This window comes from Pristiophorus japonicus, chromosome 1, assembly GCF_044704955.1.
Source record: "Pristiophorus japonicus isolate sPriJap1 chromosome 1, sPriJap1.hap1, whole genome shotgun sequence".
Classification (NCBI taxonomy): Eukaryota; Metazoa; Chordata; class Chondrichthyes; family Pristiophoridae; genus Pristiophorus; species Pristiophorus japonicus.
The window spans coordinates 327,698,046-327,724,146 of record NC_091977.1 but is presented as its reverse complement, the minus strand read 5'-3'; the positions used below and the strand labels follow the sequence as shown (position 1 = coordinate 327,724,146).

General features: G+C 44.9%; 1 protein-coding gene across 1 annotated transcript in view; it reads left to right on the top strand.

Annotated features, from left to right (window-relative positions):
• Nucleotides 1-26,101, top strand: part of emc2 (ER membrane protein complex subunit 2) — a 133,856-nt gene that overhangs the window by 64,738 nt on the left and 43,017 nt on the right. Inside the window, exons 6-8 of the mRNA XM_070889061.1 lie at nucleotides 8,467-8,552; nucleotides 8,692-8,751; nucleotides 22,100-22,181. Of these exons, the coding sequence (XP_070745162.1) occupies nucleotides 8,467-8,552; nucleotides 8,692-8,751; nucleotides 22,100-22,181 (228 nt within the window). The remainder of the gene's footprint in view (nucleotides 1-8,466; nucleotides 8,553-8,691; nucleotides 8,752-22,099; nucleotides 22,182-26,101) is intronic.

Sequence of the window (26,101 nt, the reverse complement as noted above, 5' to 3'; positions counted from 1 at the left end):
CCAGTACTCGAATTAAAGTGGTATATGTGCTTGCATTTCCTACCAATCACATTAGACCATTTGACACATTATTTATTCTAACCCAAATTTCTTCCAGCTAAGTGGCTTTACACACATTTTGTAAGTTTTTTTTTAAATAACTCACACCAACAGAATCTATTTAACTTGTTTGTAACCTTTGACTTAACAATACTTTAAAAAAAAAAGTAAGCTGATCATTTTATTCTGAGTTATGACTTGTAGCATGAATTAAACACAGACTGACTTCACTCGGCACAGTTACCTCACCAAATAATTACACTCTTAACCTAAGATGCAGTTGTTAACTTAACTGCAATTAGACTGTGCGGCACAAAAGAGTCTCAGCTCCAACTTAACAGCAGAATAAATATATATATTTGAGGGATTTTCTTTTAATGCACTAAAATAGAGAATTAAATCACCCAGGTAAACAATTTTTAGAAGCCACTGTTTTTTGTATAAAACATAAGACATAAATTTAGTCCAGTCCTTGCTAGAATTAGTGTTCTTCAAACAGATTAAGCTGATGGCCCTGACTCTGTTTACGCTAAGGTGCTCACAGAAATGGTGGCTTGTGCTCCAAGTAATTTGCTCATTATTTAATAGCTTGCGATTGTTCCCATGGACTGGAGAGGCCTATTTGGTATCAATATTGAGAAAAGGCACCAAGACAGAACCAGGAAATTGCAGGTCCATTAGTTTGACTTTGGTTATTGGCAAGTTACAAAAATAAGTCATTAGAAATGCACGATGCGACTAGCTTGAAATAGAAGGGGTTATTCGGGAATCCTGGCATGGCTACTGGAACAGAAGGTCCTGTCTCGCTAACTTGGTTGAATTTGTTGAATAAGTTGCAATGTTGGTTAAACATTGTGTATCTAAACTTTCAAAAAGCCTTTGACAAAAGAAAGGCTACAAAGTAAAGCTCAGTCTTGTGGGGTTGTTGTGCAGATTTTGGGTTGGATAAAAACTGGTTGAATTCCCACAGGCTAAATGTAGTTATTAACGGTAGAAGTTCTATGTGGGGGCTGGTCATGAGTTGGTTCCCGCAGGAATCGATATTTGGCTGTTGCTCTTCACCATGATCAATGATCTGGATGAAGGCATCAGGGGAACTATCTACACATTTGGAGGTGGTACTTTTCCCAGAGAGCTATGGGACAAGTTGCTGGCTGGCGCAGTGAGTGCACATTCAAAAGGGAGCTCCCAGACTGGCAAACAGCTCGATGTACAGAAGACAGCTCGGTCACTGAGTGTTGTCACCCCGTCATTGTTGGTTCCTGACGCTTGATGGCTTTTGGGAGTCAGTGTCAGTTGCACCATGTCGCGACTGCACAGACTCAGTGGACCAGATGTTTTTTCTTCTTTTCTATTTTGTATATTAGTAAGTTCTGGAAGGATTGCGCCAGCATTCACGTTAGGAGGGAGGGTATCAATAAAAATCTTCAGTGTAGTTTTGTAATACGAAGGTGGTATTTGCAGATATATTTGATGATGAAGGAAGAATACAGATTAGAGAGAAATTTAACATTTACATAACATCCCACATCCTCAGCATTCCAAAGAGTTTCACAATCAGTAGCTTACTTCTTTGAAGTGTGGTCATTGTTATAGTATAGTATTAGGCAGTCCCTCGTGTCGCCTCGTCTCTGACACAGCCGCTCCTAGGCCACGGCCCTGTCGTTCCTCAACTCCTACACCGCCTCTCCTCGACTCTTTGACACTGCCACTCCTGGGCCACGACCCCGCCACTCCTGGGCCATCATGCCCCTCCGGGGCCCCGACCCCGCGCCGCTCCGGGGCCCCGACCCCATCATGCCTCTGCTGCTCGCCGCCTCTCCTCCTGCACCTGGGCCCAACCCCACCGATGGTCCTGCCCATGCTCCAATCGGCGACCTGGATTATGGTGACGTCAATCCAGCCATCGCACTCTCAGACCAGCTCGCGCTGCTCCCTGCAATGGCTAGCTCTTGGTTATAACCCCGACCTTCTCTCACAGGTCGGGGGTCATTGTTAAATAGTGGATAGTACTCTCGCTTCTGAGTTAGAAAGTGGATTTATGTCCTACTCCAGAGAGTTGAGCACAAAACTCCAGAGCAGTACTGAGAGATGATATACTACCAGCGGTGCCGTCGTTTGGATGAGATGTTAAACCGAGGCCCCATTTGCCCCCTCAGGTGGACATAAAATGATCCCATGGCACAATTCAAAGAAGAGCAAGGAAGTTGTTCTCCTCTGTGTTCTGGCCAATATTTATCCCTCAACCAACCTCACTAAAACAGATTATTTAGTCATTATCTCATTGCTGTTTGTGGAACCTTACTGTGCGCAATAGGCCGCCGCATTTCCTACATTACAAGAGTGACTACCCTTCAAAAAGTACTTTATTGGCTGTAAAACTCTTTAGGGTGTCCTGAGGTCATGAAAAGTGCTCTAGAAATGCAAGACTTTGTCCTTCTACTTAGAAAGAATGAAAGAAATAATCAAGAACTTACATGCAGCGATACATTTACAATAAGAGAGGCAGCAGATTAATTGATTTATATACCCGCAGTGAGTAAGGAAAATACTATTTATTTTCCAGGGATCAATCGTTTAACACTTTGTTCACTGTCACTGGGGAAAACTTTTTATAAACATATTTCTGAAATCTTTCAGTGGATATTTATCATCTCCTCCACTTGCACAACAGTGTGAAGCTGAGAATCACCGTGAACAGATGATCTTGTGTGTGTCCGAGTATGTCTGTCTGCATGTGTTCAGTATGCATCTGTCACATGCCAAATGTCACATTTTGATATAGATGCAAGAAAAAAAATCTTAAAAATGGGAAACGAAGTCAGCCATTGGGGCCTGAAATTAGCAAGTTGTTTCAGCTGCCCTTTGGTCACCCTCAGCTGCCATTTACTTGTTCCTAAATAACTGCAATCACCTGAATTTGTCTAACTAGAGCAGTGGCCTGATAGGTACACACCATGCAACTAGCCAGACGTCACATCTGTCGTCCAGACTACTCGTGAGCAGTGCCAGGAGAGAGCTTTTAGTGTGGATATGTAGATAACTATAAATCTTTCATGACGTTATGCATGGTAAGTCAGGTACAGTTTTATAAGGACAGCAATGTAAGACACAGTGCATTATCCTATCTCTAAGGTGGAGCTGTATCCCTTAAATGCCGCAACATCTAATTGGCAAGGAAAAACAGCCTCATCAGACTTTCATTGTGCAGATTGAGAAGCACTTGTTAGTTTCAGGCTCCAGGTCAGAAGCAAGCATCCAGCATTAGTTGACTGGTTTTATCTCTCTCTAAAATATTGTTTTGCATTTGTAATGAAGTGTGACGGCTGAAATTTAACAGACAAATGCATGTACTAGATGCAGCTTATTGGTATGTAGACCAGCAGATCTAACGTGTTGCTCACGGTGTGTGTGTGTATTTCATGTTCTGTCTTCCGTAAGCAGCTTGCAGATACTGTTTTTTAATCAATCGTCAAAAGATTCTGCGCAGCAAGCAGAAGGCTCACTACCACCTTCTCAAGGGCACCTGGGGATGGGCAATAAATGCCGGCCTTGCCAGAGACGCTCACATCCCGAGTGAATTTTTTAAAGTTTTTTTCTTAGAAAGCCAAAAAACATTAATGCTTGTGGGACAAATGATTACATTAAAATAAACACACCTCTGTTTAAGACCTTTATGATTACTGAGGATGAATTTCAAAGATTGCTGTCCTTCATGTTTGTACCTCTGAAGGTTTAGTGGGGACTTGTCCTTAAGGCACAAGTGAAGGAGCAGCTAGACACAACAGTAATTGCAGGTGCTTCAGAGTTCAGCAAGTAGGCTGTTAAATGAGGTATATATGGACGTTCTATATGGACGTAGTCAGTCTAATGGAAGTTGGAAATGTAGCATTAGCTGTATTCTGTAACATTTTATGTGTGCTGTGAAAATAATTTGCGAACATTACAGAATTACAGTCTTCCGCAACTGTTTCTTGCCTTATTTGTTAGTCCATTCCCAGTGCCTAAGTATTTTTTTTCTGATCCTTTCAATTGGATAATGGTCTCTGTCTATATAAAAGTCTATTCAATGTTTTTCATTGAGTCCAGAAATGTTGTGACTAGGAATGTAGCTGTCTGCATGAGGTAGTTAGTTCAGAATACAAATATATATTTCTTGCAATGTGTTGGAACAAGCGTATTTAAAATAAAGACTTGCATTTCTATAGCGCCTTTCGCGACCTCAGGACATCCCAAAGCACTTTACAGCTAATTAAGTACCCTTGAAGTGTAGTCACTGTTTTAATGTAGGACGTACAGCAGCCAATTTGTGCACAGCAATAATGACCACATGATCTGTTTTTTGTGATGTCGATTGAGAGATAAATATTGCCCAGGACACCAGGGAGAACTCCCTCTGCTCTTCTTTGAAATAGTACCGTGGGATCTTTTACGTCCAACTGAGAGAGTAGACGGGGGCCTCATCCGAAAGACGGCATCTCCGACAATGCAGCGCTCCCTCAGTTACTGCACTGGGAGTGTCATCTTAGATTTTGTGCTCAAGTCCCTGAAGTGGGACTTGAACCGACAACCTTCTGATTCAGTGACGAGAGTGGTACCAACTGAGCCACGTTTGACACAAGGGAGCATGGAAAAGATTCCATTCACCACGACACTGCAATGAGTCTCAACATAAAAATCCCAAGAGCTAAATAGTAAGGATTTTGCACAATTTAATTTTGTTATGTGGAGCCCTTTTAAATAACTTGTGTCTGAACTTTCTAAGAATGTTGTTCATAGCTATCAGATTTCAGTGTGGTTCCTGCATTTCCTGTATCTAAGGCAACAGTTCCCCACACTGTAGGTTTAGAGTTGCCACTTATTTGGAGATGAAAACATTTATGTAGGTTTTACATAGAAAATCTGTTCAGTATTTTTTCTAAGTGCAGTTCAGAAAACCTGTGGCTAAGGAAACAGCAGTTTGTGTAGATGTAACACACTTGGAGCATAAACTTGGCAACGTACTTGTTTAATGGAAGGATAGGACACAATTAAGGCAATTCAGGTTCTATCAGTCTGAGTAAGTCTGTATTCCTGAGGACAAAGAAAGTGTAAGTTTGATTTGTCGAGGCAGTAGCAACATATTAAGAATACTTAATGAAACCTACAAATCTTTTTCTCATACAACAGCTTTATTACATAAGTCATTTAAATGTCATGATGGACAATGCTTGTTTCATCTCTTAGGATTCTTCAGAGTTCTATTGTAGAATATATAAGATAATTTTAAACACAGAAAGGTGCCATGATGGCCATTGTTGGGGAGAAAGTGAGCATGTGGTTGACCTTATAAATGCCAACTGTGTGGGAAAGGATTACTGATTTAAATAAGTTTTATTAGGTTTTTTCAAATATAAGCTAAAAGTGCAAAGTACAGTACTATAGATTCTGTTCAGACACAAAAGGGGAAGGAAAGCCTTGGGTTTAGGCAGGGTGGAATACTTTATGTTCAAAATATGTATACAGAAATATAGGGCCCAAGTTTCCACACGATAAAAAACGGCCGCCCCTCCGAGCTGGGCGCCTGTTTTTCGCGCCGGAAAAAAAACGTGCGATTCTGGAGTGCCCTGCAGCTCCATGTCTGCTTGGCGCGGCGCCCAGGGGGCGGAGCCTACCACTCGCGCCGATTTTGTAAGTGGGAGGGGGCGGGTACCATTTAAATTAGTTTTTTTCCTGCCGGCAACCCTGCGCGTGTGCGTTGGAGCGTTCGCGCACGCGCAGTGTGAAGGAAACATTGGCACGCAGCCATTTTTGTAGTTCTTTGTAGCTGTTTAATTTTTGAACATTTTTTAATAAAAGCACATTGCCATCAGCACGTCGGCTTCTTGCAGCAGTGAGAAGGCTGCAGGAAGCCTCAGAAAGTTGAGGCAGTCGTTTCCCTCCCTCCCACCCCCCGCCCGCCCGCCGTCGGGAACGGCTTCCTCCTCCCCCCCCCCCCCGCGGGAACAAACGGCCGCCGCCCCCGCGGGAACGAACAGCTTCCTCCTCTCTTCCCCCCCCCCCCCCGTGGGAACAAACAGCTGCCTCAATTCTCCCTGCCTGAAGCACTTTCACACGGGTAGGAAGATGGTTTATTTAATCTTTTCTTTGCTTATAAATTTTTATTCAGGTTGGATTTATTTGTATAAGTATAAATAAGGATTTATTATAGAATTTAATGACTTCCCTCCTCCCCCCCCCCCCCCCCCCCACCTCGTTCTGGACGCCTAATTTGTAACCTGCACCTGATTTTTTAATGTGTAGACAAGGTTTTTTCAGTTCTACAAAAATCTTCACTTGCTCCATTCTAAGTTAGTTTGGAGTACGTTTTCACTGTGGAAACTTTGAAATCAGGCGTCAGTGGCCGGACACGCCCCCTTTTGAAGAAAAAATTCTGTTCAAAAGTGAAACTGTTCTAACTGACTCGAACTGCAGAAAAAAAAATGTGGAGAATTGCGATTTCTAAGATAGTCCGTTCTCCACCAGTTGCTCCTAAAAATCAGGCGCAAATCTTGTGGAAACTTGGGCCCATAGTACTTCAAACAAGCAGTGTGTCCTGGAACGGGTCTGTGGTTAAACTGTGGGATTTGGGCTTTCATGTGGTCTGAGAGACACTCCAGAGGTTTGGGACGCCCAGAAACTCGGCTATTCGTTGGAAACTTGCATTCAGTCACTGAAATGGCCCAGCAGGAGGCACTGAATCTTAGGATTTCACACAAGTAATAAAATTGGCAGTTTTAAAGATGTCAGAGTACTTGAAAATGTTATTGTATATAATATTGTATACATTTCCTATAGATTCTCCGTCTCCTTCAAGCGCTGCTCAGTCTAATTAATCAAGAGCAGCTTTTATTTCTCCATACTTCCCCCTTCTCCATACGATGCTGCCTCACCCTGGGAATAGTTCCGTGAATGCTGACTCACCCTAGGGTCTAGTTCAATGGGTACTGACTCACCCCAGGGTGTAGTTCCATGGATGCTGATTCACCCCAGGTCTAATTACATGGGTACTGACTCACCCCAGGGTCTAATTCCATGGGTACTGACTCACCCCAGGTCTAATTACATGGGTACTGACTCACCCCAGGGTCTAATTCCATGGGTACTGACTCACCCCAGGTCTAATTCCATGGGTACTGATTCACCCTAGGGTCTAATTCCATGGGTACTGACTCACCCCAGGGTCTAATTCCATGGGTACTGACTCACCCTACTGTCTAGTTCAATGGGTACTGATTCACCCCAGGATGTAGTTCCATGGGTGCTGATTCACCCCAGGTCTAATTCCATGGGTACTGACTCACCCCAGGGTCTAATTCCATGGGTACTGACTCACCCCAGGGTCTAATTCCATGGGTGCTGATTCACCCTAGGGTCTAATTCCATGGGTACTGATTCACCCTAGGGTCTAATTCCATTGGTTCTGACTCACCCTTGGGTTTAGTTCCATTAGTTCTGGTAGCTGTCTGATATCTCGACCAAATGGTCATTCATCTTGTGTGAGCCAAGGCAGTGACTGTCAGCAGCCAGTTTGACCACGGAGGGTATTGCAGACCCAGTTATGTCTACATATGTGCATTGTTAATGGTCGACAGGGAACACCAGCTACACTCTCCTCTCTTTTTCCCCCCCCTCCCAACCACCACCGCCACCACCATCACAACAAAGCCACGGGCATCGAGACCACTTTTGCTGCTGATGTTGCCACGCCATCTGAAATTGGCTAACTCATTGCTGATCATGAAGTGAATCTCAGACCTTCTGGTCTGCGTAGCTTAGTGTTGCATTGGGCAAATGCCTTTTCTTATTCGTCATTAGTAAGCCCCTAATAATTTTTCAACATTGTTGTAAATGTTGTACATTATTGTGTTCATTTGGAGTTACTGTGCTAGGTTTCTGACACTGCCTTCAGTGAAAGTGTGTTGGTATAGATGTAAAATAGCATGCTATTTACTGTTTTTTCATATCAAGTAAAGCACCGTGCATGGTAAAAGAAAATCAATCCAAACTGCTGTCAGCAAGTTTGTTCAACTGACAAGGAGGTAACACAGTGGGGTACTTTAATCCTTCATTACGATTTATCCCTAAGATACAAATCCTATGAATGACAGTAAACATCTGATGGGTACAGATTTGGGGAACCCTGCTGTTCTGCTCTTATTGAAAGCAGTAAAATCATTTATCTAAATGAAATGATGCATGTATTGTTTGCACCAGAAGCAAAGCGCAGTGCGATTGTACAGGCAGGTTTTCGAATTCACAGGGGGATGTTGATGAACTCCAGTCATGCAATCACTCTGCAATGGAATTTTCTGGCATTGAGATAATAATTTGCACAGTCAAATTACCTTCTTTACAAACACTTGAGGAATTATGAGACCATAATCCTCCATTAATGTCAATCCACAGGCAGCACGGAAGCGTAAGATTGCCATTCTCAAAGCTCTGGGGAAAACCACTGAAGCCATCAGGGAACTGAATGAGTATCTGGAACAGTGAGTGTTTTACAAGGGGATTGAGCTATGCCCTGCGATAAACCATTTTTAATTAAAAGGGAATTTGCATTCTAATTCTAATACCCCCTCCCCTTCCCCCATGTATTTGTTTAAAAAATACCTGTTCTCTTATCTGCAGGTTCGTTGGCGACCAAGAGGCCTGGCATGAACTAGCGGAGCTTTATATCAATGAGCATGAGTGAGTATGTTATCTGTCTGAAATGTGTTACGTTGCTTTTACAAGTTGCTGCGCTTAATTTTATCACGAGTAGGCAGCATGATCCATTGAGGTTCCAAGAGGATCACAATAGTCCACAAAATGCCAAGGTCTCCTGGGGCAAGATTGAACGTTGCTGTTGTTTGTTTCATGGAATCAGACTTTAATAGGATTTAACTGTAAGCCCCCCTCACTTGCAGAAGAAGAAAGCACTTCCATATCCTCACTGGTGGCTGTGTTGCTAGGAGAATAGGCTGTGGCGTGAGGGTGTTGGAAAAATCATTTGGTTTCTGTCACATCTATGCCATATTATTGTTAAGGGATGAGAATTAGGAGTTCAGACTGTGCAGTCTGTTGTCTAGGTGATAAAGCAGCTGGCCCAGGAATCCCAGTCATAGCACAAAAACTGTTTATTGGATATTTATGGTTTTGTTAGCTGCATTTGTTGTCGTAGTGGTAAGAGGAAATCCCAATGTGAGAGGATTAGTTTCAAGCTTAATAAGTCTTCTAATATCACAGCATTTTCCACCCCTTTCTATAAAGCTCTTGTCACTTTTGTCACAATTTTTTTTCGATCCAGACTTAGATTATATCACATTGTTCCCTCCCTTCCCATAATACATCCAAGAGCCTAACTGTGCCAACCATGAATTCCCAGCAGATGAGGGTGGGTTAGCAACTGGGCTAAGTGTTACTGGCATCTGTTTGGGGAAAAGTACAAAAATAAATAAGGTCTTTCCAAAAAGCAGCAATCGGGAAGTTGGTCATAGTGTTTTTGCGCTTTATCATATCCTTTGATGCTGACCTTTTAAGAGTCTTCTCAAATCACTGTGTATGACCGACCTTATCAAAAGTGCTATACATTTGAAAACAGTTTGTCGTAGTGCATGAATGTAATTCTTTGACCAGTCGCTCAGCAAAACAGTTGCAGAGAGAAGGAAATTGGAAGCAAGGTGGTTCATGCCCTATAGCACATGCTGCAAACTCTAACCCCGCTATAATAGAATGTTTACCAGTGATGCGTGTTGAATACTCAGTATCACTTGTACCCTGTAATATAATGCAATGGATTCCGACCGATTCTCTCGACCTCGTTACACTACTAGAAGTGAATTTTAACATTTGGCAGAGAAGGAAACTTCTGGACCATCAAAATCTCGGACCAGCTGAATCATGTTTTGAGATGTCTGATTCCTTTCGGCGATAGGTCTCATTTTAAGACAGCATTAGGAAAGTTGCAGAATCTCTTCCCTCTTGGATGGTGTGGAGATGAAGAGCAGACGTCAGTCCAGCTGTAGCTTCTCGACCAACTGCGCCACATCACCAGCATCACCAATCCTTTAATGTTCTGGCGTGTTTCCAGGCTGGCGTGCAGTCTATCATTATCGAGTGAATATTTTCATCCGACGCAAAACAAAAGTTGCCAACACATCTCTTTGGGTCGGCTGCTATGTGATTGACTTCTTTGATGTCACTGAGCACCTTGAAGGATTTTGTTACATCATGGTTAAAGCCCTCTCACTAAAATGAACTGATCAATGGGAACATTATTCTTGGACATCACAAGCTTACACTTGGGTTTAAGTATGTGTAAAATCTTGTGTTTGTGCAGCTGATGGCAATTTTGATTCCCATTATTTGAAACCAGATCTGAATTTCAGTGTAAATTAATTTTTGAGACCATAGCGCAGTTCAAACCTTGCTGGGTTTTTGTGCAACCTTGCCAACAATCCGAACATTTTGATCAACCGTCGACAGCAGCAAGTAGTACAAATGCTGTCAAACCTTCTCATTACAAAACCCAAATGGAGCAGCAAAAGTAATTCTTGAGGTCTGAGCTCTTCTGCTGACAGAAGTGGAACTTGTGAGATATGAGAAAAATTTGGTTCTTGGGAATGTCTGGTAACAGTTTCATTGTGTGAAATTGAAATAAAGAGCATGTAGCCATATATTAACCATGTTTGGATAAAGGAGTAAACTAACCTTGTTAATATTTCTGGATATGAAAATTGATACTGGTGTCTATATAATTTAGTGCTGGGTAATGAACCCATTATTCTTAGTGGGAAATGTTTCAACAGCAGCAATTTTATCTGAAAAAACTGTTGCTGCAGATGATTTTCCTGTTTGCAATTAGTGCTCGTGTTAACCTTATTTTGGCCTCACAAACAAAACTTTCACAAGGGATTACTTGTAGGTCAGTGCTCTGTTGGAGTTGGTCTCCTTGGAGAGTCTGTAATATGTAGGGTTTGGAAGTGAAATTAATCCAGCAATTTGTCAAGCTGTAATTTGAATAAGAGCTTGTAGAATTTGCTTTTCATCAAAAAAAATAATTCACCCCCCAGAATAAAGGTAGAGTAGAAAATGGTGTCAAATTGGTAGACGTTGTACAGTTGAAAAGTACACCTATTGCTCACGTGATGTTGAAGATATTTTTAATATATATTTAAATTTTATATATGAAAAAGGCAAATCAATACGGAAGGAACAGTGTTTAGTCATGTACGGGTCAAATGTATTCTGCTCATATACATGTCCTTGGTATAGGGTTACTCACCAGCTTTTGTTGGGCAACATAATTGCAAGCAATGACTTGCTCACAGACCTACAATAAATCTATTCCATCAGCTTACTATTTTTCAGTAATAGCATTTGGGCTAGAAATTCGTCTTAGGCGATGGTGCAAAACGGGTGGTATCTGATTGGCCGTCCGCTATACGCAGCACCTGATATTCAATTCTATTGACTGTAGTAGATCTGATTACCAGGCGCCACTTATAATGGACAGCCGATCCGATACTGCCCGTTTTGTGCCACCTCCCAAGACAAATTTCTAGGCCTCTATGTTGCTTACACATAGTTAAGTAGAAAAAGTGAACAGAAATTCAAAAGCATCATGAGCACAGTTATCATTATCATAGGCAGTCCCTCGGAATCGAGGAAGACTTGCTTCCACTCTAAAAATGAGTCCTTAGATGACTGAACAGTCCAATACGAGGATCACAGTCCCTGTCACAGGTGGGACAGATAGTCGCTGAGGGAAAGGGTGGGTGGGACTGGTTTGCCGCACGCTCTTTCTGCTGCCTGCGCTTGATTTCTGCATGCTCTCGGTGATGAGACTCGTGGTGTTCAGCGCCCTCCCAGATGCACTTCCTCCACTTAGGGTGTTCTTTGCCAAGGAACTCCCAGGTGTCAGTGGGGGTGTTGCACTTCATCAGGGGGGCTTTGAGGGTCTCCTTGTAACGTTTCCTCTGCCCACCTTTGGCTCGTTTGCTGTGAAGGAGTTCCGAGTAGAGCGCTTGCTTTGCGAGTCTCGTGTCTGGCATGCGAGCAATGTGGCCTGCTCAGCGGAGCTGATCAAGTGTGATCAGTGCTTCAATGCTGGGGATGTTGGCCTGGTCGAGGACGCTAACGTTGGTGCGTCTGTCCTCCCAGGGGATGTGCAGGATCTTGCGGAGACATTGTTGGTGGTATTTCTGCAGCGACTTGAGGTGTCTACTATACGTGGTCCATATCTCTGAGCTATACAGGAGGGTGGGTATTACTACAGCCGTGAGCTTGGTGGCAGATTTGAGGATCTGGTTTTCTAACACTCTTTTCCTCAGGCGGCCTAAGGCTGCACTGTAGGCGATGTAGAATCTCATCGTCAGTGTCTGCTCTTGTTGATGAGAGGCTCCCGAGGTATGGGAAATGGTCCACGTTGTCCAGGGCTGCGCCGTGGATCTTGATGACTGGGGGGGCAGTGTTGTGTGGCGAGGACAGATTGGCGGAGGACCTTTCTCTTACGGATGTTTAGTGTAAGGCCCATGCTTTCGTATGCCTCAGTGAATACGTTGACTATGACTTGGAGTTCAGCTTCTGTATGTGCGCAGATGCAGGCCCGTCCACATACTGTAGCTCAACGACAGAGGTTGGGGTGGTCTTGGACCTGGCCTGGAGATGATGAAGGTTGAACAGGTTCCCACCGGTTCTGTAGTTTAGTTCCACTCCAGCGGGGAGCTTGTTGACTGTGAGGTGGAGCATGGCAGCGAGGAAGATTGAGAAGAGGGTTGGCCCGATGACGCAGCCCTGCTTGACTCTGGTCCGGACATGGATTGGGTCTGCAATGGATCCGTTGGTAAGGATCACAGCCTACATGTTGTCGTGGAGCAGGTGGAGGATAGTGACGAACATTTGGGGACATCTGAAACGGAGGAGGACGCTCCATAGACCCTCACGGTTGACAATGTCAAAGGCCGTAGTAAGGTCGAAGGCGGCCATGTGCAAGGCCTGGTGCTGTTCCCTACATTTTTCTTGCAGCTGTCGCGCTGTAAAAATCATGTTCGTTGTGATCCGTAAGGGATGAAATCCGCACTGTGACTCTGTGAGTAGCTCCTCAGCCATACGGAGAAGACAGTTGAGGAGGACTCTAGCGATGACTTTCCCAGTGGCTGATAACAGGGAGGTTCCTCTGTAGTTGCCGCAGTCGGACTTGTCCCATTTTTTAAAGATGATCACGATCACTGCATCTCTCAGAACTCCTGGCATGCTCTTCTCCCTCCAGATGAGGGAGATGAGATCATGCATTCGTGCCAATCGTGCCTCTCCGCCATACTTCAGTGCCTCAGCGGGGATTTCATCCGCTCCCGTAGCCTTGTTCTTAAGCTGTCTTACGGCTTTTTCTACCTCTTGCAGGGCTGGGGTTTTACTGAGATGGTGACGGGTAGCATGCTGCAGGATGGAGTCGAGGACACTCGAGTCAAAGGCAGAGCCTCGATTGAGGAGATCTTCGAAGTGCTCCTTCCAGCGGCCCCTGACTGCCTCGGTGTCCTTGATGAGTGTTTCTCCATTCTTGGCCAGCAGTGGGGTGAGGCCTTGTTTGAGCTGTCGGTGGCCTTGACTACGGTGAAGAATCCTCGCACATCATGGCTGTCAGCCAGCTGCTGTATCCATCCACCATCTGTTCTTTAGGTCCCCAGTTTTTTGTTGGACCTCGGCCTTAAGTCATCTGTAATGCTGCCTTGCTGCTCCCGAGTTGGGTTGTTGATTTAGATTGAGAAATGCCCTGCGCTTGCGATTTATTAGCTCTTGGATTTTCTCCTGGTCATTCTCATTAAACCAGTCCTGGTGTTTCCTGGTTAAGTGACCGAGCGGCTCTTCACAGGCATTGGTTATGGTGATCTGGAGGGCAGACCAAGTGCTGTGGGCATTATGCATCTCAGGGTCATCAAGGGTCGCCAGGTTAGCAGTGAGGCACTGGCTGTATAGGGCTCTCTTAGCTGGGTCTTTGAGTGCCCCGGCATTGATTTTTTTGTGGCACTGCTTCTGCTGTCCTTGCCGCTTTTGGGCTATGTTGATGTCGATGATGGATCGGATTAGACGGTGGTCCGTCCAACAGTCGTCGGCTCCTGTCATGGCACGGGTGATGCGCTCCCTGGCTCGGACGATGACATAGCCGAACAGGTGCCAATGTTTGGAGCGAGGGTGTTGCCACGATGCCTTGTACTTGTACAAAAGCACAGTTTTAACTTAATATTGGACACAGGACTGTGGTTAACTCCTCCTCTGTATTACTTGTCTTCCCTAAGAAAGTTACTCAAGGTTTTGTTGTAGACTAGATACTGGAAGTTTCATCAGTCTCATATTATTCACCTTTGTAATGTCTGCACCTGTGAGAATGCTCACAGATTTGTAGAACTGTTGCATTGTGAGTGGCTTAGCCAGTCACATGATGTTCACAAGACTCAATAAAACCCAGTCGGCTGGGACTAGGTCAGCCACGATGAGGTATGCAGTTGTGAGCCTAGTGGGTGAACTGTAATGTGTCGTGTGATTGATAAACTTTTGTTTATAAACCAACCAGTTCTTAATAGCATTGTGTTGCTATGAATTCTTAAGCAAGAACCCATAAAGCAAATACATTCTGACTTTCTACTGCCAGGTTCGAGGACAACATGTTCAAGGCGTGCCTCCACAAAGAGCCACCTCCGCAGCAATGGGCTCCATAATGTTCTGTGTCGATTGGCTTCCCCTTCAGCCCTAACCAAGAGCATCTTAGACTGTAACTTCCAGTAATAGCTGAGCACTGAATTTTCCAATTTTTGATTCCTCCTGATTGGGATCAAGCACTGAAAAGGCAACTGAGATGCAGGGAAAACTATAGAGCAGCTTGTTACTGGGAGTCGTAGTTAAGATCTGACTGTATAACGTGGAGCCGGCACTCCCAATGCATCCCCTTTGGGCAATTAGGCTCGGTAGCTCAAGGAGACTGCAGAAAGCAAAATAATGGGGAAAAAATCCACATTATGTCCCAACCCCCACCTCCAGAGAAAATGCACAAAAACTTTTATATTTCTGTGTCTGTCATGCTAAACTCTGTAAAGATATGAACACCCCATTATAGAAAGGACATTACTGCGATAGTGTGTACTGCGTAGATTCACCAGAATAAAGCCAGGGATAGGAAACTGTTTTGAAGAGGGACATGAGAGCAGGAGTAAGTCACTCAGCCCCTCAAGCCTGCTCTGCCATTTAGTGGGATCATGGCTGATCTGAATCCTAACTCTATTCACTTGCCTTGACTCCATATCCTTTTATACCCTTGACTGGCAAAAATCTTATCAATCTCAGATTTAAAAGTAATTGAGCTAGCATCTACTGCTTTTCATGGGAGAGTTCCACACTTCTCCCACCCTTTGCGTGAAGAAGTGTTTCCTAACTTCTTTCCTGAATGGCCTGTCGCTGATTTTAAGGTTATGTCCCTTTGGCCAAGACTCCATCACCAGCGGAAAAAGTTTCTCTCCTATCAACTCCTTTCAAAATCCTAAAATCCTCAATCAAATCACCCTTTAACCTTATATATTCCAGGAAATACATGCCTAGTTTATGTAATCTTGCGTATGGTGCTGTGCCCAGAATAAGAGAGACTGGGACTATTGCCACTGAAACAGAGAAGGCAAAGAGGAGATTTAATGGAGTTTTTGGAAATTATGACAGTCATCATCATCATAGGCAGTCCCTCGGAGTCGAGCATGACTTGCTTCCACTCTAAAAGTGAGTTCTCAGGTGGCTGAAGAGTCCAATGTGGGACCTACAATCTCTATCACAGGTGGGGCAAAGGAGGGGATGGGGAGCCTGGGTTGACGCCGCTCCTTCCGCTGTCTATGCTTGGTTTCTCCTTGCTCTCCACAATGAGACTCGAGGTGCTCTTCCTCCACTTTGGGCGGTCTTGGGCCAGGGATTCCCAGGTGCCGATGGGGATGTTGTACTTTATCAAGGAGGCTTTGAGGGTCTCCTTGAAGCGTTTCTCTGCCCACCTGGGGCTCGCTTGCCGTGACGAAGCTCCGAGTAGAGCGCTTGCTTTGAGAGTCTCGTGTTGGGCATGCGGATGATGTGGCCTACCCAATGGAGCTCGTCGAGTGTGGTCAGTGCTTCGATGCTGGGGATGTTGGCCTGAGCGCGAACACTGACGGTGCATCTGTCCTCCCAGTGGATTTGCAGGATCTTGCGGAGGCAGTGCTGGGATAATTCTCCAGCATTTTGAGATGTCTGCTGTATGTAGTCCACGTCTCTGAGCCATATAGAAGGGCGGGTATCACTACTGCCCTGTAGACCATAAGTTTGGTGCCAGATTTGAGGTCCCGATCTTCAAACATTCTTTTCCTCAGGCAACCAAAGGCTGCTTTGGCGCACTAGAGGCGGTGTTGGATCTCGTCATCGATGTCTGCCTTTGTTTGACAGTACGCTCCCGAGGTATGGAAAATGGTCCACGTTGTCCAAGGTCTTGCCGTGGATTTTGATGACCGGAGAGCAGTGCTGTGTGGCGGGGTCAGGTTGGTGGAGGACTTTTGGATTACGGATGTTTAGTGTAAGGCCCATGCTTTTGTACGCCTCAGTGAAAGTGATGACGATGACAAGGGTCGTCTGCGTACTGTAGTTCAATGACAGAGGATGGGACAACCTTGAATCTCGTCTGGAGACGGCGAAGGTTGAACAGATTCCCATTAGTTCTATCATTTAGTTCCACTCCAGTGGAAAGCTTGTTGAGGATGAGATGAAGCATTGCAGCAAGGAAGATCGAGAAGAGCGTTGGTGCGATGACACAGCCTTGCTTGATCCCGTTCCGGGTGTGGCTTGTGTCTGTGGTGGATCCGTTGGTCAGATCACAGCTTGCATGTCATCATGGAGCAGGTGGAGGATGATGACAAACTTTTGAGGGCAGCTGAAACGGAGGAAGAAGCTCCATAATCCCTCATGGTTGACAGTGTCAAAGGCCTTTGTGAGGTCAAAGAAGGCCATGTACAAGGGTTGGTGCTGTTCCCTGCATTTCTCCTGTAGTTGTTGCGCGGTGAAGATCATGTCCATTGTACCGCTTAGTGGACGAAATCCGCATTCCGACTCTGGGAGGAGCTCTTCAGCCACAGGGAGAAGACGATTGCTGGAAGGTAGATTGTTTAGGAAACCCTATTTTCTCTGGTTAAGGAGTCAGTGACTTGGGGTCATCAATTTAAAATTGTGTGAAAGAATCAGGATGGATGTTAGGAGAAACTTCTTCCCTTGGCAAGTTGTTGGTGCAGGTAATGCTTTGTCAGGGAATGTTTGAGGCAGCGCAGTATTATATTCCCCACCGCAGCCCCAGAGCCCTGTAAGATTAGGATCACAGGTCACAAACAGATTACCCAAAGGGCCTTAGGAGTTGTAAGGCGTTTTATTAAGGAACAGTAGTTCAAATATAGTCAAACACAACACAATCAAGATAGACATAGTAGACATACAACCATGACAAGTTGCTGGTATTAGTCCTAATCAGACAGCTCTTCTCTGCACCGTCTGCCCTGAAAAGCTCTTTAGACTTATCTTTTATTTTCTTTTTAGGGGTGGGCCTGGCGTAAAATAATGGACAGGACCATTTAACCTGATGTGTGGAGTTTTTTGTCTCAACTCTTAGGTGAAACCCTCCTCTCCACATGTCTTTCCTGTTTTACTTTCTGAAGGCCCATCTCTCCTGTCCTTATCCTCCCAAGGTTGGAGTCAGACATGCCATTCTTGGCCTTCAGATGCTTGTTATAAGAACATAAGAAATAGGAACAGGAGAAGGCCATTTAGCCCTTCGAGCCTGATTCAATAAGATCATGGCTGTTCTGATCATGGACTCAGCTGCACTTCCCTGCCCGCTCCCCATAACCCTTTATTCCCATATCGTTCAAAAGTCTGTCTATCTCTGCCATAAATATATTCAATGATCCAGCCTCCACAGTTCTCTGGGGCAGAGAATTCCATGGATTTACAACCCTCAGAGAAGAAATTTCTCTTCATCCCACTTTTAAATGGGTGGCCCCTTATTCTAAGACGATGTCCCCTAGTTTTAGTTTCCCCTATGAGTTAAATATTCTCTCTTCATCCACCTTGTCGAGCCCCCTCATTATCTTATAAGTTTCAATAATATTACCTCTCATTCTTCTGAACTCCAATGTGTATAGGCCCAACCTACTCAACCTATTCTAATAAGTCAACTCATCTCAACAACTATCATCTCCGGAATCAACCTAGTGAACCTTCTCTGAACAGCCTCCAATGCAAATATATCCTTCCTTAAATACAGAGACCAAAGCTGCACGCAGTACTCCAGGTGTGGCCTTACCAATACCCTGTACAGTTGTAGCAGGACTTCTCTGCTTTTATACTCTATCCCCCTTGCAATAAAGGCCTAGATTCCATTTGCCTTCCTGATTACTTGCTGTACCTGCATATTAACTTTTTGTCTTTCATGCACAAGGACCCCCAGGTTATAATTTGCTTTTCTATTATTTCTGCCAAAGTGCATAACTTAACGTTTTCCCACATTATACTCCATCTATCAAATTTTTGCTCACTCACTTAGCCTGTCTATATCCTTTCGCAGATTTTGTGTGTCCTCCTCACAATTTGCTTTCCCGCCCATCTTTGTATCATCAGCAAACTTGGCTACATCACACTCGGTCCCTTCATTCAAGTCATTAATATAGATTGTAAATAGTTGAGGACCCAGTACCGATCCCTGCAGCACCCCACTAGTCACTGTTTGCCAACTGGAAAATGACCCATTTATCCCGACTCTCTGTTAGTTAGCCAATTCTCTATCCATGCTAATATATTACCCTCAACCCCGTGAACTTTTATCTTGTGCAATAACCTCTTGTGTGTGGCACCTTATCGAATGCCTTCTGGAAATCCAAATACACCATATCCACTGGCTCCCCTTTATTTACCTTGCTCGTTACATCCTCAAGGAACTCCAGCAAATTTGGCAAACATGATTTCCCTTTCATAAAACCATGCTGACTCTTCTTGATTGAATTATGCTTTTCCAAATGTCCTGCGACTGCTTCCTTAATAATGGACTCCAGCATTTTCCCAACGACAGATGTTAGGCTAATTGGTCTATAGTTTCCTGCTTTTTGTCTGCCTCCTTTTTTAAATAGGGGTGTTATATTTGCGGTTTTCCGATCTGCTGGGACCGCCCCAGAATCCAGGGAATTTTGGTAGATTACAACCAATGCATCCAATATCTCTGCAGCCATTTCTTTTAAGACCCTTGGATGTAAGCCATCAGGTCCAGGGGACTTGTCCACCTTTAGTCCCATTATTTTACCGAGTACTACTTCATTCGTGATGGTGATTGTATTAAGTTCCTCCCTCCCTGTCGCCTCTTGACTATCCACTATTGGGATGTTTTTAGTGTCTTCTACCGTGAAGACCGATACAGAATATTTGTTCAACGTCTCTGCCATTTCCCTGTTCTCCATTATTCATTCCCCATTCTCATCCTCCAGGGGACCAACATTTACTTTACCCTCTCTTTTCCTTTTCGTGTACCTGTCGAAACTCTTCCTATCTGTTTTTATATTTCGTGCTAGTTTACTTCCATAATCTATCTTCCCTCGCTCTTATCATTTTTTTTAGTTGTTTTTTGCTGGCTTAAAAAAATTTCCCAATCATCTGGCCTCCCACACGTCTTGGCCACATTGTATGCCATTGTTTTCAATTTGATACCATCCCTTATTTCTTTAGTTAGCCACGGGTGGTTATCCCTTCTCTTAGTCTTTCCTTCTAATTGGGATATATTTTTGTTGCAAGTTATGAAATATCTCTCTAAATGTCTGCCACTGCTCATCAACTGTTCCATACTTGAAACTATTTTCCCAGTCCACTTTAGCCAACTCTGCCCTCATACCTTTGCAGTCTCCTTTATTTAAGCTTAGCACACTGGTTTGAGAACTAACTTTCTCACCCTCCAATTGAATTTGAAATTCAACCATGTTATGGTCACTCATTCCTAGAGGATCTTTTACTACGAGATCATTTATTGATCCTGCCTCATTACACAGTACTAGATCCAAGATAGCCTGCTCCCTGGTTGGTTCCGCAATCATTTATCAGTTATTTCAGTTATTTATGTTCACGCTGTTCAAATAGCTTTAGCAATTGTACCATGGAATGAATCATTAAATGTTATAACCTCCGCAGGGAATCAAAAACATAAGCAAATTCTAAGCATCTACCCAGTTATTCTAACACTAATCTGAAGAGACTTTTTTGTCCCAAGTTATTTTGTCCAATTCATGATTTCTTCTAATCCATGATTTCTTACAGCCCTCCTCCCCATCGCAACCCAGGGGCCCCGCTCCCGTTGTGCAATTAGTTGCTGACTGACCTTCCCTCCTGGCTTCACGCGTACTTGGGACTTTTCCGTTCACCCTTCCTCCTTTTAGAAAGAAGTACAATGGGCATAGTGATTATTTTAATAAATTCAGTTTTCATCGCAATATATTCATTTCCGGGTCTAGTGCAGAATTGACAAGCAGGTCAGTGAGGTTACTAAATACAAAGCTGAATATAATTAGAAGCAACTAAACACTTCAGAGCAATAGAAAGAATCAAAAGAGGGCTAATTATATTGAATGCAAAAGTAAACTGAGGATTGCAAGCCAAATATTCAAAGTTTTTAAAAGCTGTCTGGAGATCAAACAATTCCAAGTAATTAAGGGCTCGATTATAAACTCTTTAATATTCTGAAATTATATTTAATTTTCTGTCTGTGCTAACCCACTAGACGATTATTAAAATACTTTTTCTTCATCTCTTGCGCTGTGCTTTGTGCATTGTTTTAGCTCAATGTTTGCAGTGTTTCAGCCAATTATTTCAGCCACTTCATGCAGCAGAGTTACACAAAATATTACAGGCGATTTGGTTACCGAATGGGGTGGCGAGTTGATTTGCCAGTAAATTGGCTTCCATTTGATGGCCAGCTTTTTCTGATGCTCATCGGTTCATGCTGCAGGCTGCGATCCTGTGAAGGGCGCTGGTCATGTTAAAATCTGGAGTAGGCAGTGAGAGGAATGTCTCAAAGGCTCAAGGGCTGCCATTGGCCCCATGCCATTACTAAGAGTTACCACTACTTTGGGAAGGCCCAAAGAATTTATCTCCTTGTAAAGGATCCGTCTGTAAATTGGCTACAATAAGTTGCAGTGGCAAGCAAGAGAATGTAACACAGGAACAGGACGACACCATTCAGCCCCTCGAGCCTATTCTGCCATTCAATTAGACCATGGCAGGTCGGTACCTCAACACCATTTACCCGCCTTTTCTCCATATCGCTTGATACCCTTACTCAACAAAAATCTCTCAGTTTCTAAGTTTTTAATTTTTCAATTGCTTCTTCCGAGTATGAATGGAATGGTGTCCCATGCTCAGCACAAATAAAAAGGGCTTAAAGTAGTTTTAGACCTAAATCGTTTGGCCTGTGCACAGCAAGGTATATACTTCAGAGAAAATACCTCCAATATCTTCCTTTGACTCTTCAGTGAAACACAGGATACCGCTCCAAGGAAGCAGCAAGTTCATGAGCAATGAGTGTTGTGAAAAGACATGCTGTTAATCACTCCATTAATACTGAATACAGCATTGAATTTCCTTTGGGATCTGCAGCATGGCAAGTTTTTCCAATGTGTTGTAGCATGGCTGCTAATGCTAGGTTTAATTACTGAGTATGGTAAAACACAAGGCACAGAATAGTACAGCGCAGAAGGCGACCATTTGGCCTATCAAGTCTGCGCCAGATAATGTTACTTGCATTTGTATAGTGCCATTCACAACCTCACTGCAACCTTCAATATTTTTCTAGATTTTTACATTTCTAATCATGTAATATACTTGATAGTGAATTATTTAAAATGCTAATCTTGATTACGATTGTTCTAGCTGTGAGAAAATACAGATCGTAATAGTGCTTAGCGCAAACTAGTTGTAATGTGAACTAGATTTAAGATATGCAATGAACTCTTGTATTTTTCTCTTTGCCTCCTTTACGCAGTTATGGAAAAGCAGCATTTTGCTTAGAGGAACTTATGATGACTAATCCTCATAATCACCTGTACTGTCAGCACTACGCAGAGGTAGGTGGGAGCGTAGCATTCCCGCTGTTGTGGGATTGATCTGTACCTGTTCTGTTTGATACATATTAACGACCTGGACTTGGGTATGCAGGGCATTATAGAAAGAAAGACGTACATTTTTGTCGTGCCTTTAATGATCTCAGAACTTCCCAAAGCGTTTAACAGTCAATAAAGTTCCTTTGAATTGTTGTAATGTAGGAAATGTGGCAGCCAATTTACCTTGCTGTGCGCAAATTGGCTGCTGCGATTCAATTTCACAGTTTGCAGACAGCACGAAACTCAGAAATGTAGTAAACAACGAGGAGGATAGTAACAGACTTCAAGACGACATAGACAGACTGGTGAAATGGATAGATACATGGCGGATGAAATTTAGCACAAAATGTGAGGTGATGCATTTTGGTAGTAAGAATGAGGAGAGGCAATATAAAATAAATAGTACAATTTTAAAGGGGGTGCAGACTTGGGGTGTATGTACACAAAGCTTTGAAGGTGGCAGACAAATTGAGAAGGCTGTTAAAAAGGCTTATGAGATCCTTGGCTTTATTATCATCATCATCATAGGCAGTCCCTTGGAATCGAGGAGGACTTGCTTCCACTCCCAAAGTGAGTTCTTTGATGGCTGAACAGTCCGATATGGGAGCCACAGATCCTGTTACAGGTGCGACAGACATTCGTTGAGGGAAGTGGTCAGTGGAGCTGGTTTGTCGCGCGCTCCTTCCGCTGCCTGCACTTGGCCTCTTCACGCTCTTTGCGTTGAGACGCCAAGAGCTCAACGCCCTCCCGGATGCACTTTCTCCATTTAGGGCGATCTGCGGCCAGGGTCTCCCAGGTCTCAGTGGTGATGTCGCACTTTACCAGCAAGGCTTTGAGGGTGTCCTTATAACGTTTCCGTAGTCCTCCTTTGGCTCGTTTACCACGAAGGAGCTTCGCATAAAGCATTTACTTAGGGAGTCTCTTATCAGGCATGCGTACTATGTGGCCTGCCCATCAAAGCTGATTGAGTGTGGTCAGTGCTTCAATACTAAGGATGTTAACCTGGTCGAGGACACTGATATTGGTGCGCCTGTCCTCCCAGGGGATTTGCAGGGTCTTGCAGAGACATAGTTGATATATCTCCAGTAACTTGAGGTGCCTTCTACACATTGTCCATGCCTCAGATCCGTACAGGAGGGTGGGTATTACTACAGCCCTGTAGACAATGAGTTTGGTGGTAGATTTGAGGGCCTGGTCTTCAAAACACTCTTTCCTTCAGACGGCCGAAGGCTGCACTGGTGCACTGGAGGCGATGCTGAATCTCCGCATCAATGTCTATCTTTGTTGATAAGATGCTCCCGGGATATGGGAAATGGTCCACGTTGTCCAGGGCCGCGCCGTGGATCTTGATGATTGGAGGGCGGTGACAGGCTGGTGCAGGACCTTTGTCTTACGGATGTTAAGCGTAAGGCCTCATATGCCTCAGTGAATACATTGACTATATCCTGGAGTTCAGCCTCTGAATGTGCACAGACGCAGGCGTCGCCCACATACTGCAGCTCAACGACAGAGGTTGGGGTGATCTTGGACCTAGCCTGGAGGCAGTGTAGATTAAACAGCTTTCCACTGGTTCTGTAGTTTAGTTCCACTCCAGCAGGGAGCTTGTTGATTGTGAGGTGGAGCATGGCGGTGAGGAAGATGGAGAAGAGGGTTGGAGCGATAACGCAGCCCTGTTTGACCCCGGTCTGGACATGGATTGGGTCTGTAATGGATTCGTTGGTAAGGATCACGGCCTACATGTCATCGTGAAGCAGGCGAAGGATGTTGACAAACTTTTGGGGGCATCCGAAACGGAGGAAGACGCTCCATGGACCCTCACGGTTGACAGTGTCAAAGGTCTTTGTAAGATCGAAAAAGGCCATGTATTAGGGCTGGCGCTGCTCCCTGCATTTTTCCTGCTACTGGCGCACTGCAAAGATCATGTCTGTTGTGCCCCTAGGGGACGAAATCCGCATTGTGATTCCGGGAGGAGCTCCTCGGCCACAGGGAGAAGACGATTGAGGAGAACTTGAGCGACAACTTTCCCAGTGGCTGAAAGCAGGGAGATTCCCGTGTAGTTGCCGCAGTCGGACTTGTCCCCCTTTTTAAAAATGGTCACAATCACTGCATCTCTCAGACCTCCCAGCATGCTCTCCTCCCTCCAGATGAGAGAGATGAGGTCGTGTATCCGTGCCAACAGTACCTCTCCGCCTCTAGCAGGGATTCCATCCGCACCCGAAGCCTTGTTATTCTTAAGCTGTTTTATGGCTTTGCCTACCACGTGCAGCATTGGAGTTTCACTGAGTTGATGGCGGGTCGCATGCTGCGGGATGGACTCGAGTCAAAGGCAGAGTCTCGATTGAGGAGATCTTCAAAGTGTTCCTTCCATCGGGCCCTGACAACCTTGGTGTCCTTGATGAGTGTTTCCCCGTTCTTGGCCAGGAGTGGGGTGGGGCCTTGGCAGTTTGGACCAGAGGTGGCCTTGACTGCAGCGAAGAATCCTCGCATATCACGGCTGTAGACCAGTTGTTGTATCTCCTGTGCTTTCTCCATCCACCACCTGTTCTTTAGGTCCCGAGTTTTTTGTTGGACCTGAGCCTTGAGCCCTCTGTAATGTTGTTTTGCAGCTCCCGAATTGGGTTGTTGCTTGAGGCTCAGAAATGCTTTGCGCTTGTGATCTATTATTTCTTCGATCTCCTGATCATTTTCATCAAACCATTCCTGATGTTTTCTGGTTGAGTGACCAAGTGTCTCTTCACAGGCACTGGTTATAGAGGCCTGGAGGGCAGAGCAAGCACTATGGGGATTCAGCATCTCAGGGTCATCAAGGCACGCTAGATTGGCTGTGAGGCGCTGGCTGTATAGGGCTCTCAGCTGGGTCTTTAAGTGCCCCGGCATTAACTTTTTTGCGGAACTGCTTCTGCTGTCCCCTCTGCTTTGGGGCAATGTTAACGTTGATGATGGATTGGATTAGGCGGTGTTCCGTCCAGCAGTCATAAGCTCCTGTCATGGTGTGGGTGATGCGCACATCCTTGCGATCCCTGGCTCGGACAATGACATAGTCAAGCAGGTGCCAGTGTTTGGAGCGAGGGTGTTGCCACGATGCCTTGTATTTGTCCCTCTGGCGGAACAGGGTGTTGGTGATGAGGAGTTCATGTTCTAGACATTTTATCAGGAGTAGGGTACCGCTGGAATTGGCTTTCCCTACCCTCTCTCTGCCAATCACACCTCCCCAGAGGGCTGTGTCTTTGCCAACCCTGGCATTAAAATCATCCAAGAGGATCAATTTGTCGCCCATGGGGACGCGGGACAAGGATGTTTCGAGGTTGGAGTAAAATCCCTCTTTAGCCTCATTCGTTGCATCGAGTGTAGGGGCGTACGCACTGAAGACTGTGGCTCATTGGTTCCGAGATAGGGTGATACGGAGAGTCATGAGGCTTCGTTAACCCCACAGGGGGAGTCTTTGAGGCGGTCGACCAGCTCATTCTTGACAGCAAAGCCGACTCCATGAAGGCGGCGTTCTGCCTCTGGTTTCCCTTTCCAGAAGGAGTTGGAACCTCCCCCATATTCCTTCAACTGGCCTTCCCCTGCCCGCCGAGTCTCGCTTAGGATGGCGATGTCAATGTCAAAACGTCTGAGTTCCCAGGCAACTATGGCGGTGCGGCGTTTCGGCCTGTTGCTGTTGGGATTGTCCATGAGGGTCCTGATGTTCCAGGTCCCGAACTTCATATTGACGGAGTGGAAGATGCCTGTGCGTGAGTTCTTTTAACGTGGGGTGGCCGCTGCACACCGGCAACCACACGGGCTTAGCTGAACAAGGTCTTGGTCCAGTGGCAAGGGGGACCAAGACAACTGGAGATCAGGCACAGCTCTATAAGCCCAATTGCCTACGGCGAAGTGTTGGC